Source organism: Anser cygnoides, chromosome 6 (assembly GCF_040182565.1).
Source record: "Anser cygnoides isolate HZ-2024a breed goose chromosome 6, Taihu_goose_T2T_genome, whole genome shotgun sequence".
In the NCBI taxonomy this organism is placed as follows: domain Eukaryota; kingdom Metazoa; phylum Chordata; class Aves; order Anseriformes; family Anatidae; genus Anser; species Anser cygnoides.
In genome coordinates, this window is record NC_089878.1 from 17,817,967 (window position 1) to 17,841,710 (window position 23,744).

A 23,744-nucleotide genomic window follows, 5' to 3' on the forward strand; every position below is an offset into this window, starting at 1 on the left:
ATGGATTGTGATATGCTAGAGTTCGTGCACTTAGCTGAGTGACAGAAATAGATCTGCTAAGTGGTTTGAGTTAAATATTTAGAAGTAGATAAGCACATCACTATAGATATGCAGTGATTCTTAGTATCGAGAGGTATGACACCATTGTCAAAGGATCTTACAAGACAGTGTCTTACAATTTATGAGGTAATAATTCTGTAAAAATCTATTTTAAATAGGTATTGAATACCTTGGTTTCTGAAGTGATTTCCTGTTTCCCAGTTTTCTCATGTTTGACTAAAACCTATTTACTTTGGCCTAAGCTGGATGTCATTCTTTCTTTACATTCTTCATATGCAGTTGAGAACAAATGGTTTCTAGAAGTTCTCTTTTGGTGTACAATTTCAAGGTAACGTTCAATAATGGAAAATGTACATGTGCTTTATATATGTTAGATATGATGCAACGGAAAAAGTTGCAACTAAAATGAAGCCTTCATTCCTTGAATGAAGCTATGAGTTAAAACAAAGCAGCTGAAAACTATAATCCCAGCTGAACCGTGGAAAATATTAGTAACTCCCAGTGTATCTGCATAGACGGCATACTGTGACTTTCTTCCGGGTTTGAGCAGTTGATGCAGTAACAGATGTGACCTACTTTTTGATCCCAGTCTGATTTCAACAGGTTTTCCCCATGCAAGAAAATCTAGCTTGACAGATAAGGACTAATCTCGAGCAAGGAAACAATTATTGATTCAACAGTGAAATCAGGGGTGGAAGTTAGATTAATAAACCAAAGGGCTACAGGGACCTTGAAACAATTACAGCAGTAGACTTATGAAGACCCAGAGACAAACTCTAGAGTGTGACTAGAGAAAAAAAATTGGTATGAGATAGAAGCAGGTAAGGAGTATTTAGACACAAGTAATCAGTTCAGAAGATTGGGCATTACCATTTATTCAAGGTAGCATATCAATTCTGGATAGCTGTGTTCCCGTATTCTTGCACTGTGAAGTGGTTTACTTGATCTGAATATGGAGATTCCTATTCTTTTCCATTTAAAATGGCTATTATGATAACTAAATAGATTTTAGGTTTAAAATGTTGCAGGAAAGAAATGGTGTGTTTCAGCACACAATGGACATTATGAGCTCTTCAACTAAGTAATTGAATTATACAGAAGAAAGTGATACTACTGAGAATTAAAAATGTGTTACCAATATTCACAAGTTCATTGTGGTCATTATACATTTTGTTCTATGTTTATGCCCTGAAAGGAAGCTTCACATGAACTGGAAGCAGCTAAGGGAATCATCAAAGATATGGAAGAGTTTGAACCCGAGCAAGTGGCAGCTTTTTCTAGCAAAACTGACTTTCTGAATGAAGAACTGAAAAAAACTGAAAGAAATATTAATTCAAAACTGGAAATCCTAACAACTTATGTAAACTTTTTAAAGTCAGCAGTGGAGGTACAGATTTTTTACTTATTCTCTGACTAAGCAGTGCAAAAATCTTAGAAGTGAAAACATGTTTTAATTTAGCTAAGACAAGTATCCTGTATACCACGACATCCTGTATGAGAAGTATGCCATGAAAGCTCCAGAAGTCTTTGTAAGCTTCTTTCTGCTTTAAAGGAGAGCTGTTCCATCATGGCAAGCAGCCCTGATCATTGAACTTGTATCACCATAATGAGTAGCCTACGTACAGATTTTCTACTGATCTATATCACCATCATAGGAAGTAATATCACTGGATTTTTACTTTTTCTCTTGTGTGTATGTTCGCTCTTGTTCTCTCATTCTACACATAATAAAAATGCTTACATGTATGTAGTCTGGCTTGTAAATTTACCGGTTTTGTTTCATATATTTAAAAAATATTTCTCATAACATATTTATGCAATATGTTGATACGGATATTTATCGCAGTCTTGCACTTCCACTGAAGTGCTGATTTGTCTGAATGGATTTAAAAATGAAATATAAACTAGTTCTAGCTGAGATCATAATCCATTAATACCAACAAAATTTTAACTGTGCTAATGATGCCCAGGGAAGTTATTTTTTCATTTTGAAGTAATGTTTGTTTTAATATTTTACAGCACTGTTGTTGTTCTTTTATATCTACAAAGAAATTGAGGATGGAATGGAACCTATCACATAAAATTAGTCATAAGATTTATTTGGTACCTTGAGTTTAAAAAAGTCAAAAAAGTGGATCATATCTACTTCTGATTCTTGCTAATACCATTTACTTGATAATCTGTGAAAATAATTGCATGGGTATAATGTTATATAATATTTATGTAATGATATGTGACAAATTGAATGAATTACTGCTCTCTGCTTGCCATCTACTGGTTTACAGGTTATTTGAAACATTGTTTTAGTGTTTGTATAGGTTTTAGGGAGGAAGATAGATTTTAAAACCTGTAAAAGATTCAGTATAACATTAATTTTACCTTCGATTTTATCATGTCTGTATACCTTCTGATTATAGCTATTGATTTTTTTAATGTTTATTTTATATCTTTCATAGGTGAATGACCATATTCAAAATCTGAAGGAATTTTATCAAGCAGAACCACTACAAACAAGCAGGGAGGTTGAAAATAAAAGTGCAATAGAGTCAGCTAATACCAAGTGGCAGAAGACTATAAAGATGATTTTTTCCACTGAAAATTTGGGTCACAATTTCCTTAATTTAGCAAATATGGTGAGTTTTTTTTTTTTTTCATGGAGTTATCACCTTTCTCAAGGAACAAACTGAAATTATGACAGATAGGTGTATTGGTTCTGCTATCCTTCATCAAAGATCTTGTCTAAGGCAAAGTGTATTTGTCCTTTGTTTCAGTAAGGAGAGTAGGGAGTTGGGAAGATAAAATGACTGTGATGTTTATATGGAATCACAGTTAATACAGAATAATTCTGTAAATTTCTCATTCCCAGTCCAAGAGAAATTTCTCAGAATGAGAAACAATATCCATACTTTCACAGTATGGAGTTGTAAAAAAAACGTTGATTTGAAAATGTCAAAATGTTTACAAAATCAAAGTGAGGGAAAGTTTTAACCTGAAATGTTCATAAGGTGATCAAACATTTTGTACCACCATTTATACACAACTATGTATAATATGTAGAATGACTTTGGAGGTAGAAATTATCTCCCAAAGTTCTGACATATAAATTTCTCTTGTTCTGCATGGAATTGTTAGCTGTGTCATGGTATTGTTCACTGTTCTTTTGCATTTATGAAATGCACTCTGCAGGCTTGGTACTTACAGGAAGGGCCAAGAATGTGGAGATGGAGACCAGAAAGCTAAGTTGTAAGACTGAATAAGCCAATCCTATAGAGTTTAGGCAACAAAGATTATACAGCTAGTGATGTTATTTGTTTTTCTGTTGAAAACCTGAAATTTCACTGAAATCAGAGCCTGCAAGTCCGTTGTAATGGAAATATGCCTTTTGTTGATATTAGCTGCACAGTACAAAATCTGTATAGGTACGGGACCTCTGTAGAAATTCTGCAGCAAATGGTCAAATTCATGGGTTGATTGAGCATCCTATCCTGGTTGATGTGTAGGAAAGCTCATATAAAAAGAGTAAAAATCAAAGGAAGAATTCTGGAGGTTTTCATCAAGAAAATCTGCTGTGTGCCTTTTCTCTAGCAGGAGGGAATTGACTTCTTGTTTTCTGTGTAAATTAGCATAATCTGATAAACTGCACTGAGTATTTGATGTTTGCCTGTGATGAGGTTTAATCCTAATTCTGACTGATGGTTTGTGACTTCTCCAGTAGCTGTCCTTAAAGGGAGTAATTCTGCTATGTATTTGTAAGATATGAAAGTGTGAGTGCTAATGGCTTTGTAATTAATATAAAAAAAATCTTGAGTGGCAATGAAGTAACCCTTAATAAGTGACCCAATATATGCACATAAATATAATCCATGGACGTATCCATTTTGCTCATATTGGAAAGAAGCATATATGTAAGTGCAGGATTTGATTTATTTTACTTCCACTAAGAGTTATACTTTACCAATGTAGCGTATGAAGTTCTAAGAAAATGGGTGCTAGAGCTGCTTCCTTACAGATAATCTTTCCTGGTGTTGTTACATTCTTTCTTGGGTTCAGCTGGATTGCCTGGGCATCCTTATCTAATTTTCCAACACCTCTTCATGATTGATTGGTTGAGATTTGCATACTGTCATTCCCTAAGCCATGCCTCCTGAACTGATCTCAATTAATGTGGATAGCTTAGATACACAGCTGTTATTTCTATTTTCCTTGGAGAGATTAGAGAGCAATTACAATGAGCTGAGAGGGTGAGAAGGGGGAGATGGTCATGATAACATACAGGAGCAAGTAAGATGAGCTGGAAAAACCTACTCCAGGAAGGTATTCAGGCAGTTAGTGTGGGCTAAAGAGTGTGCTGTCACAACTGGATACAGACAGGCATAGATAAGATAGTGTAAAGTCAAGCTGAATATGTCTCAATATGATGTCACTTAAAATCTAAATGTATATTCAGATGTTCTCTCTCTAAAGACCTGGAAGTGTGTTGCCACCATATTTTCTGCTACTCTCTTCTCATGGTACTCTTAGGTTGTAGTTTTTAAGTGTCTATAAGGATACAGATCATACTAGTAATCTACAAACACTTTTCTTAAAAGAGAAATTCTGAAATGAGAAAAGCAGAAAGAGCATTACCAGGTTTTCTACAGTGCTTCTGATATAAGGTGTACTAAAAAGAGGAAAACCCACCAATATTCAAATGCTGAACATGTTATCTCTCCCATGCTTCAGTGCTGCTTTGGTTATCAGCACAGAGTGGTCTGTTCTTCATCCCCTTCACTTTCCAGCTGCTACTCCCCAGAAGTAGGTTTTTGGGTAGGTCTGTCTATTCAGAAATTATTTAAAGACACCTAGAATACCAGAAATTTTCAAAGAAAGTATGCTAGAATAATTGCTTTTTATTAAGTTGTTTTGGGACTTTAATGATTTTTTATTGTATTTTTTTTTGTAAAAATTCAAATGTGGGAAAATGTGTGTTTATTTATTTGCCAGGCAAATGAGAGCTTATTATTAAAAGCAGAAAATACTGTACAAGTAACAGAAGATACCATTATTAATCTGAGTAAAGAAAAGAAAGAGCTGACTGATCTTTGGGCAATCTGGAATTTTAAAATTAATCAAGTAAAACCCATCAAGCAACAGTGCTTGATATTTAAAGAACAACTAACTAAGGTAAGTAAAAAAGCAAGAAAGCAACTGCGACAAGCGTTTCTAGATTGTTACTGGTTTGTCTGTGACTCTCTCATCAACTATTATAGGTATCATTTAAGAAAGAGAAATCATCAGTAAGATAATTCTCCATAGTCTATTCCACCACTCAGATAGTCATCACAAAGCACAAAATGTTTTTGATTTTTTTTTGCCCTTATTCAAACACATACAAGTCCTCATTTCAAATTTTCAGTTGTAATCAGTTCTCTATACTATAGCAGAAGTGCTTTTTATATGCTTTTCCATTTTTAGCGCCATCTTGTTGTAATTTAAGTTACCAAACTAATCTGTGTCCTATTAGTTATTAAAGTCAAGTCCAACACTGTTTGTAAGAACAGAGGATTGAAACCTCCTTGGCACTCTGTACAGTGTGCAGTGTTCCTTAAAAGCAATGATAGCTGTGCTAGTAGCAGAACCAGAGGCTTATGGGCACTGTTTATGTCCAGTGTGACTTACCACTAAACCACCACATCATCTGTTTTCACAAAGAATGCACTGTGTGAATGGGTCCTCCCATCTCAGTGTATGAATTGTTTTTGTGCACTATGTTCAAGATCTTTTGTCACCCTTGTCAAAGTCAGAGGGTTTGAGACAGAGGTTTATAGCCGGAAAAAAAAAAGTTAGACTACATGAAAAAATACAACAATCAACTTCAGAATCTCCTCCTTCCCCCCATCCCCCCCACCCCCCACCCCATTTTCCTCCTAGACTCTGTTTTAAGGAAATTTACTGACAGCTTTTATATCTGGTTTGGGAAAGGTTCTTGTTACAAATTTAGATTTGGGTTTAAATATTTTTTATTTACTAAAGAAATACTGAAATATCTGATTATCTTTTAGACTACCCATGGGCTGAAGATTCTTCAAGAGGCTCTCAGGCTTATGTCAACAGTTGATCTTGGAAGTGACCTTTGTATTGCCTTAGAACTACAAAAGCTTAACCAAATAAAACCACAGTTTCAGGTGAGAAACTGGGATAGCAGAGTGCATGGTGGATCAAAACCATTTTTTTTTTTTTCTCAAGTAAATAATAACATTGACATTGCTTTTAGACAGGGTGCCTGGGGTCTATTTTACATTGCATATTGATTTTCCAGAAGAGAGGTTTTGTCTGTGTTGATGAGGTAAGGGAGAAGATGTTTTACCTTCAGCATCCACAGAATATCTTGTGGAATGTTAGTTGTGTATTGAAGTGACACACAGGCATTGAGGTGGGGAAGAGTACAAGGAGATCATCAGCTTTACGCTTTGGAGTCAGAGCTGGTCAGAGGCTGAGGTATATCGTACTGAGTGTCCTGCATCTTCTGAATACTGTTACTGAGTTTTAGCGAGTAGGACAGTCTCTTGTTCCCCTAAGCATCAGAACTTGACACTGTTGTTCTGATTAAAGACTGTTTCTGGGTGACAGTTGATATTCAGCCTAGCAAAGAGTAAAGAATATGGAGAGTATTTTAAAGAGGCATTTATTTTTCCCTAAGATAATTTATTTTTCATAGGTCGTTTTATTTCATAAAATGTGATGGAAATTGTGCAAACGTATTTCTGTAATTTCTGCTCCTTTTTGCTAGCAACTGAATGCTGAACTTGAGTACATGATAAAAGTATTAGAATCACCAAGTCAGAAAGGATTTCCTGTGAAAGAGAATTCTGAGAGAATAAGTGAGCTTATTCATCTACATCGAATGGTAAAGAGCATGATGACAGAATATGATGAGATTTTCAACAAAACAGTTAAATTCCATCATGTTAAAAAAGAAGTGAGTATAATCTTTTAAAATACATCTTCCTTTTGTAGCCAGTCGCTTTTTTTATATTGGTGTCTGTCATCTTTCCTTTTTTACCCAAATAAACAACATTACCCTGCCTGGTGATCAGAAATTTTGGATCTAAAACTGCATGAAATTTGGAAAATTTAAAATAAAGATCTGAACCCAAATTTAATTACTCAAAATTTAGGTTACCAAGTTATGGATGTTGAAAGGAATAGTAAGCTTCCACTCACATTCAAAACACACACTGATTTTCAGTTTAATATATTCTAGCTGGAATGTCTATCAAAATCAGGAGAACTGGATATTCCTGAAATAACTGAGGGCCCTGAAGATGTGCACCATGCTAAAGCCTACCTTTTGAATGCTCAGAAGAAACATGCACATATCAGACAGCTTTATAAACTGGTTATTACCCAGGGAGTGGATATCTTGTCTGCAGTACAGCAAACTGTGAGTAGAATTAGAATGATCTGTGAAATCAGGGATAAATATGAAATAAGATTATAGAGCTATCTTATTGGCTTTTAAATGTACAACAATGTACTAATACAGTGAGAAAAATAAATACAGCGCTTCGAGAAAACTTTCAAAAGAAAACAAAATATAGAATCCATAGTAGCTAATCATTTGAAGATTTTTGCTTTTAGAGTTTGCTGATGTACAGCCATCAAATTAAACAAAACATCTGGGAATTATATTTATTCTTCATTAGTTACTGTCACATTATGAATTGGTTTTGCCAAGAAGAAAAACATGGCATTTTTCAAATCTTGTTTTAATTTTTTAATGATCTGTGAACAGATCTTACATTGGAAAGCCTCAAAATAGGTTTGAGATAAGGAGGAAGTTTTAAAAATATAAGCATTGGGGCAGGGAGAGAGAAAGCATGACTTTCTGTTCTCTAGTAATTTTTGTGCAGGTCAAGGCCCTGTTGGTCATTTCTTGAATGCCACACCTATGTATTAGACTCCTGATACTTTTTAAAGGTTGTTTTGCGTATTTTTTCTCCTATAAACAAAGGTTAACAAAAGAACAAAAAGGAAATAAAATGTGTTACCTTATTAGTGGATTCCAGACTTGCTTGTATTGTGAAATGGATATAATTTAGAAAGGAGTTATATATTCAGGGCAGGATCGTCATTGCCCTGTATCCATTTACTATGGAGAAAGCAAGACATTCCCTTCTGACCTGCTTAGGTTATCCATATTGCCAGCCTGTTCTTCACGCTCCATGGCTTGGTTGGCAGCAGAAATGAGCTACCATCCAAATGTTAGAGACTTAGAGTATTCCAATTTCTCTTGGCTCAGAGAAGATACCATGTGTGAGTTGTGACTTTGTTTCCTGGAAATAACCCCCCAGAATACCAGTGAATGAAATGTCTATGTACTTGCTCTTGTTACAGGGGAGGTATAATAGTTTAATCTAACCCATTGTTATTATTTACGCATGCTTTGCCTCAAAACAATTTTCATTTTAGATTGATTGAATTAGTGTATGCCCTGAATTTCATACTTTGTCTGTTCTCGGTTCAGAATTGCTTGAATGTTTCTGTAAAGAATCTGAAGCAAGAACTTGCTAGACTTGAGTGCGACAGCATTAACTGGAGTTCCAAAGCAGATAAATATGAGGAAGAACTGTCACAGCATTTCCAATACTGTACCAATCAAGAAGAGATAAATGAGGTAAATGATATAAATACCCGTTAAAAAGGCTATTGTGTTCTATATGTATATATTACATATATATACATTACTGTTTACTGTTACAGGCTTTCAGTTCTATCAGCTTCATCTGAAATGTAAGGATCTTCAGATGTCTTCCTTATTAAGCTAAAGCTTGAAACAGAAGTAGAATTTACACCTCTTGCAATTGTTAGGGCCGTTTCTTGTACTATTAAGAAGTTTCAGTCTTTTAATGAGTTCAGAATAATTTACTGCTTGACGTTTTGTCAGAAATCCAAGATGTGATGCTCAGAAAAATTGTTAGAGGAGAAAGAAATATTCCGTGACATAATATATTAGAATTTTTTATTATAGAACATAGGCTAGGAAAAAATTCTTAGTTAATATGATCATTAATTTAACATCTTAGTAGGCCAAATGTAAATCCACTCACAATTTTGCAAGTAAAATGTAAAGACATTTGTCTCTGCAAAAATCAGTTTAGGAGAAATATCCCATAGAATGAATCTTCCTAAAGTGATCTATTAAAATGAGAGGTTGATGGCATTAGCAACTGCACTTGATGTTCTGTAGATGGCACTTCTGGACAGTACAGAAAAAGTACAGAAACTCTTACGTGGAGATTCTTACCTGGAAAGATTTCATAGAATCATTTCATAGAGTCATAGAATTATTCAGCTTGGAAAAGACCTAAGACCTCTAAGATCATCTAGTCCAACTTTTAACGTGGTGCTAAAGTCCACCACTAAATGTTCCCAGAACTGTGAAACGTATGTAGTAGATACACAGGAGGTGGTGTTTTTTGGAAATAAAGGCATTGAAAATTATTTTTTCTTACTTTATCTTTCAGTAAGTAAATCCAGACCTGAATGAAGGAAGACTATATTTTCTCAGAATCACCAACAATGAGGTGACTGAGATTTTTGTCCCAATTATTTTAATGAGGAAATCTTTTCTTTTACAAAATATTTGTTTGTGAAAAAAATGTAAAAGGTAGTTTGAGAGAACATGTGCAACAATATATATATATAATCTCAACAGCTGTTCTACTCCATTGTCAGTTATAATCTGAATGTGTTGCACCCTGTGATGATCTGTGCCTCAGTCTCCTGTGATGTAAATTCTTGGGTGATGGTATAAGGCGATTAGAATGTCAGGTGATAAATTAGAAGCACTCAGGCTGAGGAGCCATGCTGTATAAATTAATGAAAGCATGAAGTACCTAAACAATAGGTCCCATTATGCTTTGCAGTGACACAGCAGATTCAGAATATTTGTAATTTGAATTTAACTATTCTAGTTTTTTTTTGCTGAAAACACCTCTACTTTGCTGAAGAAAAGAAAAATGTTTGCTCAGCAGCCTGTGTGTAAGACTGGCCATATTTGGAGAGAAACTTGCATTAGATGGTTCTTGCCTCTTTCCTTAGTTTCTTGGATTATGTAATGAGTGCAGGAGATCATGATTCCTTTCTAAGAATTATTTTTATTTTTTTATTTTCATTGCTCATTCTACTTCTAGTGAAAGCAGAATGTAGAAGAAAAAAACAATAATCTCTTTCAAATTTAAATGAAGAGCATGTCAATGACACTTCTTACTCACCACAAGTCCTATATTATAAAATATGATGTCAAAACTTTTCATAGTTGATGGAAACCCACTGCAAAATAATTGTATAGCATATTTTTAATTACAATATTAATTATATATTTTAGATTTTAAGTTGAGAATACCATCTTGGCTGTATAGGTTAATACATGTTACATCAGACCTACTTGAACGTTGAGTGTAATCTAACAGAAATACAACTTGCCCTGTGAATATCTTTTTCTTTAATTATATTCAATTTCTATTGCAAGTTAGCATAGAAGATATTTCCTAAACAAAGCTAGGCTAGTATACCTGTATATATGTTAATCCACTGCTATTTTTCTTCATTTTTTCATTAATTATTTATAACTAAGTCTGTTTAGAGATAAAGAACAAAGACATTGCAACAAACTAAAAGTTATGAATATTCACTTGAGTATTTTATATTCTGTTAATTTTAACATCAGAAGGTAGTCTGAATATTGCTAGTATCTGATAGAATTGTTTAAAATAATTATTTCTTTACCATCTACTATGTCTAAGAAAATATTTCATGTTCCAGCAGCAAGCAGTAGCTGCTCATAGCTGTCACAGAGTAAACAGCCAGCCAGACAACTTAGTTGTGATTTACCAGTGTACAGAAACTTTAAAATGACAGAAAATATTTAAAATTGTGATGTAAATGTATAAATTCATATACATTTAATGTGGTGAATTTAAGTACATACAAATAAAGACATTTGGCGATTAGGACTCACTGGTGTTTGAAAATACAGTACTTAAGACAGAGTACTTTACTAGCTCCATGTGTTTGTAACATGTTAGTACTTTTATGAGAAGCACAGAAACAAAAAATTATAGCATAGGATACATAGAGTGGGTTTGGAAACAGTCTAGGAGGACAGAACAGTAAAATGTATGTCTTTTGTGTGCTTTTGCTAACTTAAAGAGAATGTACAAAGGCCAAAAAATGATTTATGCCTTCTACATCATAAAGTATATATATACATCAAAAGTATAACTTTACAATGACCTTTGAGATCTGCATTTGTAAATTTGGGCTTCCTGCTTCACTAACTAGCTTGAGTAGCAGCCTCTGAAGAACCACAACTCTACACAACATTACACAGCAATGACTTGTGAAAGAGATTAATCAAGCCTCATGTAGCTTAATACTGCATTGAATATGCTGAGATTAACAGTTTCTTATAACCCTCTTATAACATTTTATAACCTTCTTTTAATATGATAACCCTTGCACTTCAAAAGCCTTTTCACTTTACAAATAACATTTGTGTGTCTGCACAAAACTTGTAACAGAAGAGTGACAGATTCTGAAATAGGTTCTCTGCTCTCCCCAGCCATCTCAATTCTTTTCTTTCCACTTCTTTATACGCTTATAAAAAGGTATGACTGAAGATATGAATTTTAACCACAGAGAGTAATAAGGTATCTTAGTTCATTAGGCAGTAGGAGCTGATATTTCTTAGCATAATTCTCAACTTGTAATTTATAAATGCTTGTGGTCCCAGAATTAAATAGCCATTAATGACTTGAACAGCACCTTTTTTCTTACTTTCCATGTCCTGGCTGGCTTTACTTCAGCCTGTTCTTTAATCTTTGCCATGCTGAAAATCTGTTTTTAGCAACTTACTTTCATGGACTATTTTGATTCCTAGTGCTATTAAAAGTTTTGTGTGTGAATAAAAAGGGAAGGATAAGTGGTTAATGACACTGAAGTACCTCATGGAAAGGAAACACAGAAATCAAAATGTTTTAGTGGAATTGTACTGTTAACAAAAACAAACAAAAAAGTTTAAAGCAGTTTTATAGCTTGCTTTTTCATTTATTTCATAATTGAGTGATAAATCTTAGCAATTGGCATTTAAACCCCTCTCCACCCGTGACAGGCCAACTATAGTTAGGAACAGCTGCTGGATTAATGACTATGACACAATGGAGAAGTCACAAAGTTCCATTAAACTTGGCTGAAGTCACTGAAGCATATTAGGATGTATATAGACTTAAGTTATTCTCATTGTATTTTTCAGGAAATAGTGAAAAATGGAGATGTGGTCAGGTTTCTATTTTCTAAAAATTGAGCTATATAGCCTTGGTACAGTTGCTGCTGTTAACAGGCATTGGGTACATGCACTCTGAGAGGATAATATACAACTCTGAGCTGAAACTGGTTTTCTACTGAGGCTAAAAGAGAAAAGTGACAGCAGCTGCAGACCTTTGACACATGAGCCATCATATCTGAAACAAGGCGATCTCATTTCACATACTTCTTTGAGGAGAGCTTCTGTCCTTATAACCGATCACTAGCTTATGTATGTGCCTAAGCCAGTGAATAAACTAAAATAAACTCTCGCTCATCTCTTGTTTTCCTCAAAATTAAATCAGCAAATATGGCATTTGTGTTCTGAATACAAAATACTGTTCTACAGAGGTGGCTTTATTAACAGAATACTGTTAGGTAGATTTTATTATTCTGCATACTTAGGTGGGATAAAGAATTTAAACTAATTGGAGATCACAGTGTAGGTGATAGAATTCCCTTCCTTTCCATTACACTGAGTGTATACCATCTGTCTGTTCAGTGCTGAAATAATGTGAGAGAATCCCACTAGATGAAATGAAAATGAAAAGAATATCCCTTGAGGGATTAACATTAGTATGTAATGATAATGATGAATTGCTAGCTCTCCCAATAACAGCAACTGCAAAATGAGCATTCATTACTCTCTGGATTTGGAGGGGGGTAAGGGAGGGTAGGGGAGGAGAGATCCGTATAATGAGCTTCAAATATTTTAACTAAATATCAAATTGTGGGTGTCACCTAAACTTTTTAACATTAATCAAGTAAGTGAAGTTATTTTCATTTATTTTTATCTGGAAGAATAAATCCTAAAGTAATAGAACTGCTGCATTTCTTTTATATTGGTTCCTTTGGATAAATACCACTTTACAGAGTTTATTCTACATTCTTCTAAATGCAAAAGATTGTCAATCTGAAAGAAGTGAAAATCTCAAAAAAAAAAAAAAAAATCTTTCAGTCCTTTTTATATCCTTCCATTTCAAATGTTACGAATTAACACTTCCACATTTTTTGTAATTATGGAATTGAAAAGTAATTAAAATAGTACCTTTTCTAAGGTATCACCACCATATTTTAAGCAGGTTTTTTTTGTTGTTGTTGTTTGTTTTGTCTGGTTCTTTTCCCTGCTCATTAAAGTCATTTAAAAATAACTGTAATATATAAAAATATATTTTACAGATGTAAATGAAATTAAAATTACATAACTTCTAGAGAAAAAGAATACTGGAAAAAAAACTTTTATACTTAAAAATATGTGTATATATAGTGCTATAAATATATTTTATCTGAGTATGTTTGATATGGTTCTTTATAGATTGTTACTAATACAAAGAATGAGATACAGTTATATGTTTTATTAAGTGTATATGGCGTACACACCCATACAATGACAATGAAGCAAACAGATACTTAGAGTTGGGAAAAAAAAAAAAAAAAGGAAAGAAAAGAAAATGCAAATATGCTATGTGTTATGGTAAAGAAATATAGTTAAAGCTCCCATGGTAAAGAAATACCGTCTTTACAAGTATTGATCGTGTATAACACTTCTTTTTGGTGTGTTTTAAAATAATCCTGGTAAATTGTCTAGCAAAAAAAAGTGTAGTTTCCTAGAACTCATCAGTATTATTTCTATCATTCTGGATTTTTAAAATATTTTATAGATTGAAGAAGATATAGCCAAATTCCATCTAAGTAACAGAAAAGTTCTTCAGAAAATTTAGCAAAGTAAATTTAATATTAATTATCTCATAGAATCATAGAATGGTTTGGGTTGGAGGGGACCTTAAAGATCATTTAATTCCAACCCCCCTGCCATGGGCAGGGACACCTCCCACTAGATCAGGTTACTCAAAGCCCCATCCAACCTGGTCTTAAACTCCTAGGGATGAGGCATCCACAGTTTCTCTGAGGAAGTCTCAGCTGATAGGTCCCCCTGAAAAGTCTGGAAAGGCACTTAGTAGTTCATTATCAGAGCTACTAGTTCGTAATTTATATTATTACAGTAATCATTTCCCCTTATGTTGAATTTGCTGTATCAAGCCAGTACTAACTGGTAAAAATACTGTCGTCGTACCATGTTTATGTAGCAGTAGCTGGGTGAGGTTTTATTTGGGTGTCTGTTAGGCAGAGTCGCTCTGCTACCATACAGAACAGTTACCTTAAAATGTAGGTGCTCATATAATCTACATCCTGATTCTGCAAAGAACCAGATTCATCTTTGTATGCTGTGAATAATCATGTTGAAATGTTTGAACATTTTGTTTGGCCATTGTAAAATTGAGCACCTGTGTAACCTCTTCAGAAGCAAGGTTTCCAGTCTTATTCCAATGCTAATAACTGTTGTTTATTTCCATCTTATTTCCCCACAAATTTTATTACATATTAGTCCATAGCTGCTGTAGTATAAGGATTATAGAATCACTGAACAATTTAGTTTGGGAGAAACTCCATCTACTCTTGAGATAAACTCCTAAGAATCTATCAACTTTTCTGACTACTGAATATTAGTTCCCAGTATAGGGATAAATTCCTATTTGGAAAAAAAAATAACTAATAAAAATCTGACATAAGTGAAATATTGTACTGCAGGAGAAAGATACTATTTGCAAATACAAATATACTTGCCCAAACCCAGTAAAATGATGTTTTTCTGCAAACTAAATGTGGGTATACATTTACACAGCTACCATTTCCACCAAATGTACTAATGTATGTGTAAGTCACCTGTCTGTAGTTGAAGTCATTGAAAGCTCTAGGACAGGATTGTCTGAGCAAGGATCTCAACCTTTGCGTCAAACCTTTTTAACTCAGCCAGTCTGGAAACAATACTCAGCAGTCAGACTGCAAAACTTTTGATGTAGCAAGATTATGAGTTTCCACTACTAGAAAAAAAAATCTGAGGAAATAAGGATGTTTTATGAGATGGCACAGTGTTAATAATTTCTGTATTAAATTCTCAGTGTTCAGATTGTGGACAAAAAGCTCATGGAAAAAAAATACATGGAAGTGTGCTGATTTTTTTTTTTTACTGACAAATATGCTTACTCTTTCAGCTCAGAGAATCATTTAAGGATCTCAAAAAGAAATTCAACAATTTGAAGTTTAACTATACCAAGAAAACTGAAAAAGCTAGAAATTTGAAAGCACTTAAAATAAATATTCAGCAAGTTGATACATATGCTGAGAAAATACAGGTAATACTAGAAATATTAGTCTTGATAAAGGCTTGACTGAATTGAAATGGCCTGTGCTTAGCAGTAAGAGATAACACAAAATGTATTGAGTTTCCCTTTCACTAAGCTTGATATCGTCCTCCTGTCTCAATCACTAAGACATATTTCATTGTTCTGTTCCTTTAATTCTTCAGTAAAATGATCTCATCCCAATTGCTGACTTCCTAAAGTTGTCTTTTTATCCTGTTTATCCTGTGTTTTTTTTCTGCTTAACTTTTTATTCTTTCTGCCTCTATTCCTTCACAATGTGTGATCTAGTTTTCTCTCTCCTTAAAATAAATAAATAAATCATATATCCTATCAAAATTATGAACAAATGAGCATATTCCCTTTTGTATTCATCTATTTTCCTTTCTCATTTCATCATGTAAGCTTTCAGAGCCCTTTTCTGAATCCATTGCCTAGAGTTGATCATGCTTATGGCACCTTAGAGCCCTTCTCACTGGAAACTCTTCTTCCAAATCCTCCAATGGCCATTTTAGTAACCAAATTATCCTTTTAGTATCCGGAGCTAGCACTGTCAGTGTCCTCCTTCATAATTTTTCTCAAGGTTTCAGTAGCTTCTGTGATTCTTTTCGTGCTATTTATTTTGTTATTACTTCTAAAACCTTTTTTTTTTTTTGTCTCCTTTCTTTGTGATTTTATCTACAAATGTAAATTCAGATCACAGAATCAGTGGGGTTGAAATGGACTTCTGGAGATCATCTAGTCCAAACTCCTTGGTCAGAACAGGGTCAACCACAGCAGATTGCTCTGTGTAATGTCCAATATCAGATTCTTGTGCAATATGCTAATATTGTAGGGCAAAAAATGACTTGGTTTAAATTGACTTGTATTCAGTTGAAGTAAGAGTTTGAAGGATTAATAATATTTCTTTTTTTTTTACTTTGCCTATTCAGTGAATGTTATTTTATTCAAGATCCAATGTTTTATTACCAGAGATATTTGTTTATAAACTGAAAGTTTAATTCAATTCCATATTTAACAAATAATTATGTTGATTTCAATCACATTGTAGATTTGCTTTGCTTTTGGAAATGCACGTTATACTTACTTGTCATTTTAAAATATGGAAAGAGAATTAGATTTGTATATTTTTCATACTCTTTTAACTTTTTATTTCTAAAAACAAATATTTTTTGTGGTGTTTAACATTGCTGCATCTTTAAACAGGTGCTTAAAAAGAAGATGGATAATTTAGAGAAGAAATTCATTGACTCTGCAGCAAATGAACTTAATGGTAGAGTCCTCTTGGGGTCAATTAATGAGTTACAAAAACAGTTGAGTGACTTTGGCAGAGTTGTGGAGGATTACAGTCAAAATCTGAATCTCATGGAACATCTGCAACAGATGATGGAAGAGGTACTAGTAAACCTGAGATCCTTACTAAGGCTGTAATAGTGATCCAGGGCTGGGGTAAATAAAAGTGCTGATAAATACAGGGAGAATTTGTGACTTCCAAAGGTTTGGAAGGTTCCAAAGGATTGCTAAAAATCTAGATTTTCTTCTGTTTTTTCTTTGTAACTTTGTAGAGAAAAGAGGAAAAACATGCAGCTTGACTGTGTTCTTGCACTGCTGCGCATAAGACCAGGTTTCAGCTTAGCTGTGATCATACTTTTGAGCTCATTTACTGTAGGTGTATTCTGGGGCATTCTTTGATAGCAGCCAAATGACAAGAGACAGGTCATCACAATACCCAGTTGTCAGGAAGAGCTGTCTGTGAAGTGTGCAATTTTGGAATTGAAATTTAAAATATTCAATAAATTAACAAAAATGTAAAATATTCAATATCTTAACACCTTTTTTTTAATACTCATGCTTGGTAAACATACTTTTTTTTTTTTTTTTTGGCCTGTAGCACAGTCTAAGTCTTTGGGGGGAATTCTCTAATTTAATATATCTGAGGACTGCCTTAATGTTGCCATATTTTTTTTTTAAGTTTGTAAAAGTATTTTCCCTTGTGCCACACTGCATTGGTGGATCTGCTGTGAGTCAAGCACATTCCTGTCATCACTGTTTATTTTTAGAAATAACACTGTTCAAATCTCCAAATTCATCTAAATGTCTGATGAATAAATTCCCTTAATTATGGATCACAATACTAAAGTATGTTTTAAAACATGTTTTCATTGTCCAGTGATCACATAAAGGTGTTATTTCATCTGTTGTTAGCAAAGAAATTGAAATTGTACATTTTCATTGTTTAACATATGCCTTGCCCAGCCTTAAACTTTGGAGAGCAGAACTTATTTTCCAGAGATAAACATCAAGATGTTTTTTACTCATTGTGAAGTAGCACCTTTTACTTGTTTTCTTTCAGAGGATAGGCACAATCTTAAATGATGATTTTAATGGTACTTAAGTATACTGATTGTTAGCTGCTTTCCATAATGATGTAATGCAGGTGATATTGAGTGAATACCAGATTCAATTTTCTCAGTATTGTTAACCAAAAGTGTTTATTAAGGGTACATTCTAAAGACCTTTTTTGTAAGTAGAAAGAACCTCAGCATCTTTAATGGTTGCTGAGAGTAACTCTATTTGCCAGCAGACTACATCTAAGCAATCTTGCTGCCCTTACATGGGTATAACCGTGGCCATGATATGAAGTCTGTGAAATTAGACAGTAGATGCACAAAATAGAAAGAACTCAGAAATAAAACGTGTTGCAAAAGCTTTAACTAATAACTTAATGGATCTAATGATTAAAGAAAATGTAGCAGCTATTAATACTTACAACAACATTTGTAATGAAAAAAATGTTTTCCAGGTTAAGTTGTAATCACAGTATTTAAGGCATAGTATATGCCACTGAAATTGAACAAAAAAAAGTCTAATAGTCCAGTCTATTCTACAAAAGCTTGAACTGCTAATAATTATTCATTATAATAGTGTTTTATCCTTCTCAATCTACTTTAGTGTCAATTTTGCTTTGAAGATGTGAGTGCAACAGTCATTAGAGTTGGCAAGTATTCTGCAGAATGCAAAACAAGAGAAGCAATAGAGACTCTCTACAAGCAATTCAATAAGTTTATTGAGTCTACAGTGCCTCAACAAGAAGAAAAAGTTCAGCAGATTATAGACTTGGCTAAACAGTTATATGGTGAGGAGCTGTCTGGAAATGTTGAAAAAATAAAAATAGAAACACAATAGCTTAGGACAGAAGGAAGAGGATTCCTGGATTTGTTGATTTAAGAAGAAAAGGTGTTTTAAAGAATTGACTAGAAGAGGTGAAAGACTTCAGAACAAATACTTAAAAAAATAGAAATATGAAAGTACTAAATAGTCTGGTAGCTATTTGGGTTTCCATATACAGACTGAGTTCACCCTGAAATCTTAATGTGGATGTCCATGTAATATTTTTGAGCTTGGAATTAAGGCTTCGTGGCTTATGGTAATTCATAATAGACCAACCCTTTGAAGTCAAAATATATTAGAGAGTTATACTTCAGTGTTGACTGAATTTTTACATTAATATTGTAAATAGCTAGTGGAATGTGATTGCTAACTTTATTAGCAAAAAAAGGTGGATTGTTCTGTAAATATTGAATTTACAATTGTATTGATTTGTAATGTTGACTTGTTGATTGAAAAGAATGAAGGTCAGCCAGCTTCAGGATCTTGTTGTTTTTTTTTTTTTTTTCTCCAGCTCAAAATGTTTGTATACCTGTTGAAGTTAACTTTATCCAAAAAATAAGGTATCCATCCAAATGTGAAAGGATAATGTGTAGCCTAGAAAGTCAAGTAGTAAATATAAGATTTCAGTGCTGTGTTTTTAAATTCCTCTAATTTTATGTCAAAAAGACTATTCAGAGAACTGATCACCTTTTCTCCTTCCTTCCCTCCTTCCCTCCCTCCCCTACTCTTACCCTCCCTCCTCTCATACTCTCTTCTCCATTCTGTCTTTTGTTTTTTATAGCTTATAGCAGGGATCTAGGTGTCTTCTAGCTATATAATTGGTCTAATAGTTTAGGAGACACTTTGAGGGCAGTGGGTTTTTTAAGCAATGTCACTAATCAGACAGTAGTAATTCTGATCAAGGAGAAGCCCAACAGAAGACACGCAGATACTGTGAGGTCCAATCTCAAGTAAACTAGTAATAGGTCGGAAAACACATTGTTCTGCATCATTGGACTCCAGCAAAAAATAAACACAGAGAAAAATATAATTATTGCATTATATGGAGGATATAATGTATATTGAATGTTATATGTCTGTTTGAGGCATTTGGGGTTTTGTTTTTCATAAAAGAACTTTTATGTTATTTTGCCTTTGCAGGTTTTGAAGAAGGAAAGAAGTATGTTGAAAAATCTGTATCAAAGTACAAAGAAATTCTTAATTCTGTTGATGAGTTGTGTAGATCTCTGAGAGAATTTAAGGAGATTCAGGTATTTTTCTTTTATCTGGAGAATATATTTCATCTGCATGAACATATCAGGTTTAGTGTCATCTATGGGAGTGTGAAACATTTCTTGATTCACTTTTCCATTACCTGAAGTAATGATTATAAATCAATGAAATGCCACTTCTTTGGACACTAGATACTCATTGTGTGCTTTTTTTTTTGTTTGTGGTTGTTGTTGTTTGTTTTGTTTTGTTTCCTGGACTTCTTTCAGACCTGTTACTGCTTTCAAGTAACCTTTAGGGGAAAGTGTCACAATTTCTTTCTTTAAATACCTAGACAAATACTTTTTCATATTTCTTTTTCCCTTGGTACTGAAATACAGATAACTGCCAGATCTACAGAATGCAAAACAATGTAGTTTATTACATTATAGGAAAAATTATCCCCAAATACAAATCGTGTTAAAATCAAAGTCGTTTAAATTTAAAAAGCCTGACTTATAAAGACAACAACAAATGTATTAGTTTTGTATTCTGGTACGCTTCTTTAAGCATACCTAGGTAAAATGTATCAGCTAAACCCGAATTATGGAAGACAGTTGGAGGGATAGATTTCTGTAATAATGACTCAGTCTACTCCATCCCTCAGTCTCAAAGTAATGCATGAAACCACATTCAGCAATAGATGGTGGGGTAACTGTGAAGTTAGAAGAGTTACAGGCTTAAATATCCTGGTTTTGTTTATGTTGAATGCTGTTTCACTTTTCTTTGGTGGAATTTTTCATTATTTCTTATAATATAAAAACTGATCAACATTCAAATTATCCATTAATACACTTAAAAGCAGTAAGAGATGCCAAAAGTACGAATGAGTTTCAAAAGTCATTAAATGAATAGAAAGAAACTTTGCCTGTCATTGCTAGCATAAATAAAATTGAATATAAATAACAATTAGCTTCTTCAAGGTTCTCCTTCTGGTTCACATGTACATAATGGTACAAAATGGTATTTTGTGCAGAGCGGTAGCACCTGGTTCTGTCAGAACAAGGCTTTTATCTTTTGATTTCTTGTTAGCTTAATACAATGTAATACTTTGACTAATTTTGATAAATGTAGTTATCTCTTTAACAGAGGTTTTTGGAGAACATTTTCCTTTTCCTCACATAATCATTCATAAATTTTTACTGATTGCTTTAACCTTTCATTTATGTGATTCTTGGAGATGATTAAAAGAAAAAGTACTTCTTACTCAAAATGAACATTATCAAAAGGGAATTTTCTGCAATAGAGAGTAGTTATGCAACTTTTTTCAGATGAAAGATTTTTTTTTGTATTACATGGAGTATTCTGAGATTCTAAAACTAACATTTTTATTGTTTTCCACTGCATCTCAATAGTTGATGTATGAATCTTCTGAGAAATCGTTTAGCAAATTATCCAGACAAATAGACACCATGAGTATGCAATGCCATGGATAATAATTCAATTTCCTGTCATTTTTAAACTAACAAATTGAAAGAAAAATGTCATATTGCCTATCCCTTATTTTCCTTTCTTTATATCAGGTACAAATGGGTTCCTCAGATTCCTGGCCACCCACTTGAGTTCCTCAGTCTTTAGTGTCCTGTGCTTTCCCTACCTTGAAAAAGATCCCCTCAGCTTTGAAAAATGCTTTTTTTTTTTCTTATCCAGGAATGAATACATCAGGTTTTGTGGCATATTTTTTCCATAAGCCATATACACCTGTCCTGATGAAAGGACAGGTCGATTTTTATTGTTTAACTATATGAGTAGAGCATGAGTAACTACCAAGTACTACCTTCTGTTGTGTATAACCTTAATTTTCTTTTCACATGGCAGAAAGATGAGTTTGCTGAAGAATTGGTTACTGTGCAAAAAGAAGAAAGAAATTGCCAATATGCATGTGAGGCTGTTATAGATGAAGCAGAGGAAAAAAAGCAGCAGGTCAGTTCGATATTTTTTTTTAATTATTATTATTTTATTTGTTTTTACCAGAACTTTATTTCTTAAAACATTTTGTGCATTACTGGAAACTTTTTTACTTTTCAGGCTTGAGCTTCCCTGAAATTGAATGCTCTCAGTGTAGTCTTGGTATTTTAATTTCTATTTCAAGTTTTTTAGATACCCCTTTGCCCTCCATCCAATGCATATATTCTTCCTTACTCACTTTATTTTTTTTTAGACTTTTTACTCATCTATGTGTCTTCTCATTCTCCCCCAACAGAGCACCACTTTTATTTTTTTGAAAATCTTCTTTTCATACTCTTTTACCAATTTCTCAATGTGGTACTATTACCACAGTATTCATAACACAACCATCTTACGTTTGACTGTTCCTCCTTCCTCAAGGGAGAATACATTATGCACTCTCCTTAAGGGAGACTTAAGGGAATGTAGGAAGTAATAAAGGAGACTGCTGTTAGCATTTCTCAGAACCCTAATAATCATATAACCTCTAGTGACAAGGTATGGAAGTATTTGAATTAAAAATAATATGCTATGAGAGAAGACTCATAGCTTAGAACTTGAACAAATAATGGTGGGAATTAAGATATTTTGAATCACTGAGGTCTTCATCAGAAAAAAATAAACATTTTTATTTCAGATGGGATCAGATATATTGCTTACAAATTCAAAAAGCGTTAGTGAGAAGAGAAACAACATGTCTCCTACCAACACTAAACAGGTATCTGCTTTTCATGTTGAGATTTATTTATTTTAAATCATATTGATGGGCATTGTTGTGTATTTTTAAAGGAATTTTACTCCTTGTTTCATTGCTTGTCAGAAATAACACATTTTTACAGACATTAATGGGCTTAGATTCTCTTAATTACAGTATTAGAAATCCAATACAAAGCCAGAACTGCTTCACTTTTGCAGCAGTGTGAATAACAGAAAAGCAGTCATAGCAAAAACACGATGGAACAAAACTACAGCTGTCAGTAGTTCAGTATGATGACATCACACAATCTGCTGTACACTTGGTATGACATTATACGTCAACAAAACAGCAGAAATCAACATCAAATAGTTTACTTCACTCTCACATCAAAACACTTCAGTTACATTTCAGTTGCCAAAATTCCATGCAACAGAGATCATAAGTTCTGAAGTATGAATTGCATGTTGAAGATCATACACAAAAGCAAATTAGTTATTAGGTATGTATTAGAATGGTAGAAGTTCTAGAAGACGAATGTCTTATTTATGAATACATGGTAAATGAACGTGAAAGATTTCAAATTGTCAATGAATAAATGTAGTCTTAGAAAGACAGGCTTTACAAAAATAAAAAATATAATTGACTTTAATTCCTTTATCTTATAGAACATTTTGATGCCTTGGGGTCTTGGTCTGCAAAAGTAAATAATTCACTATGTGAAATCTTTCATGAACATGTGAATGGATGTTAGTATATATAAGTCTTTACAAAGGTAGGATGCATTAGCAATTGATTTAGAGCTCTAAAATTTCTATTTTGCAAGCTGATAATGTAGACCAATACTACAAGACATTAAGTTGTGTTTTATAGAGACTCAAACAACATTAACATTCCCTTCAGTTCAATACAGAATATCCTCTTCTCTGCTGATGAGCCAAAATTGAGTTTAATTAACTTTGTCACCTCTGTTCCAAGCCAATGAGAGTTTCACCGTTGACTTGTAGCCTAGATTTCACTCAGAATTTTGTCTGTTCCAAAAAGCCACCCTCCGGAAAATCACCTCACCCAGCAGATGG

General features: G+C 33.5%; 1 protein-coding gene across 6 annotated transcripts in view; it reads left to right on the plus strand.

Moving 5' to 3' along the window:
• CCDC141 (coiled-coil domain containing 141) overlaps window positions 1-23,744 on the plus strand; it is an 82,476-nt gene that overhangs the window by 41,513 nt on the left and 17,219 nt on the right. For all 6 annotated transcript variants that reach the window (XM_066999335.1, XM_066999331.1, XM_048061494.2 and 3 more), the window contains 13 exons: window positions 1,256-1,447; window positions 2,517-2,693; window positions 5,044-5,223; window positions 6,102-6,224; window positions 6,830-7,018; window positions 7,304-7,483; window positions 8,567-8,716; window positions 15,459-15,599; window positions 16,812-17,000; window positions 18,558-18,741; window positions 19,917-20,026; window positions 21,843-21,947; window positions 22,609-22,689. In XM_066999335.1, coding sequence (XP_066855436.1) covers window positions 1,256-1,447; window positions 2,517-2,693; window positions 5,044-5,223; window positions 6,102-6,224; window positions 6,830-7,018; window positions 7,304-7,483; window positions 8,567-8,716; window positions 15,459-15,599; window positions 16,812-17,000; window positions 18,558-18,741; window positions 19,917-20,026; window positions 21,843-21,947; window positions 22,609-22,689 — 2,001 coding nt within the window. The remainder of the gene's footprint in view (window positions 1-1,255; window positions 1,448-2,516; window positions 2,694-5,043; window positions 5,224-6,101; window positions 6,225-6,829; window positions 7,019-7,303; window positions 7,484-8,566; window positions 8,717-15,458; window positions 15,600-16,811; window positions 17,001-18,557; window positions 18,742-19,916; window positions 20,027-21,842; window positions 21,948-22,608; window positions 22,690-23,744) is intronic.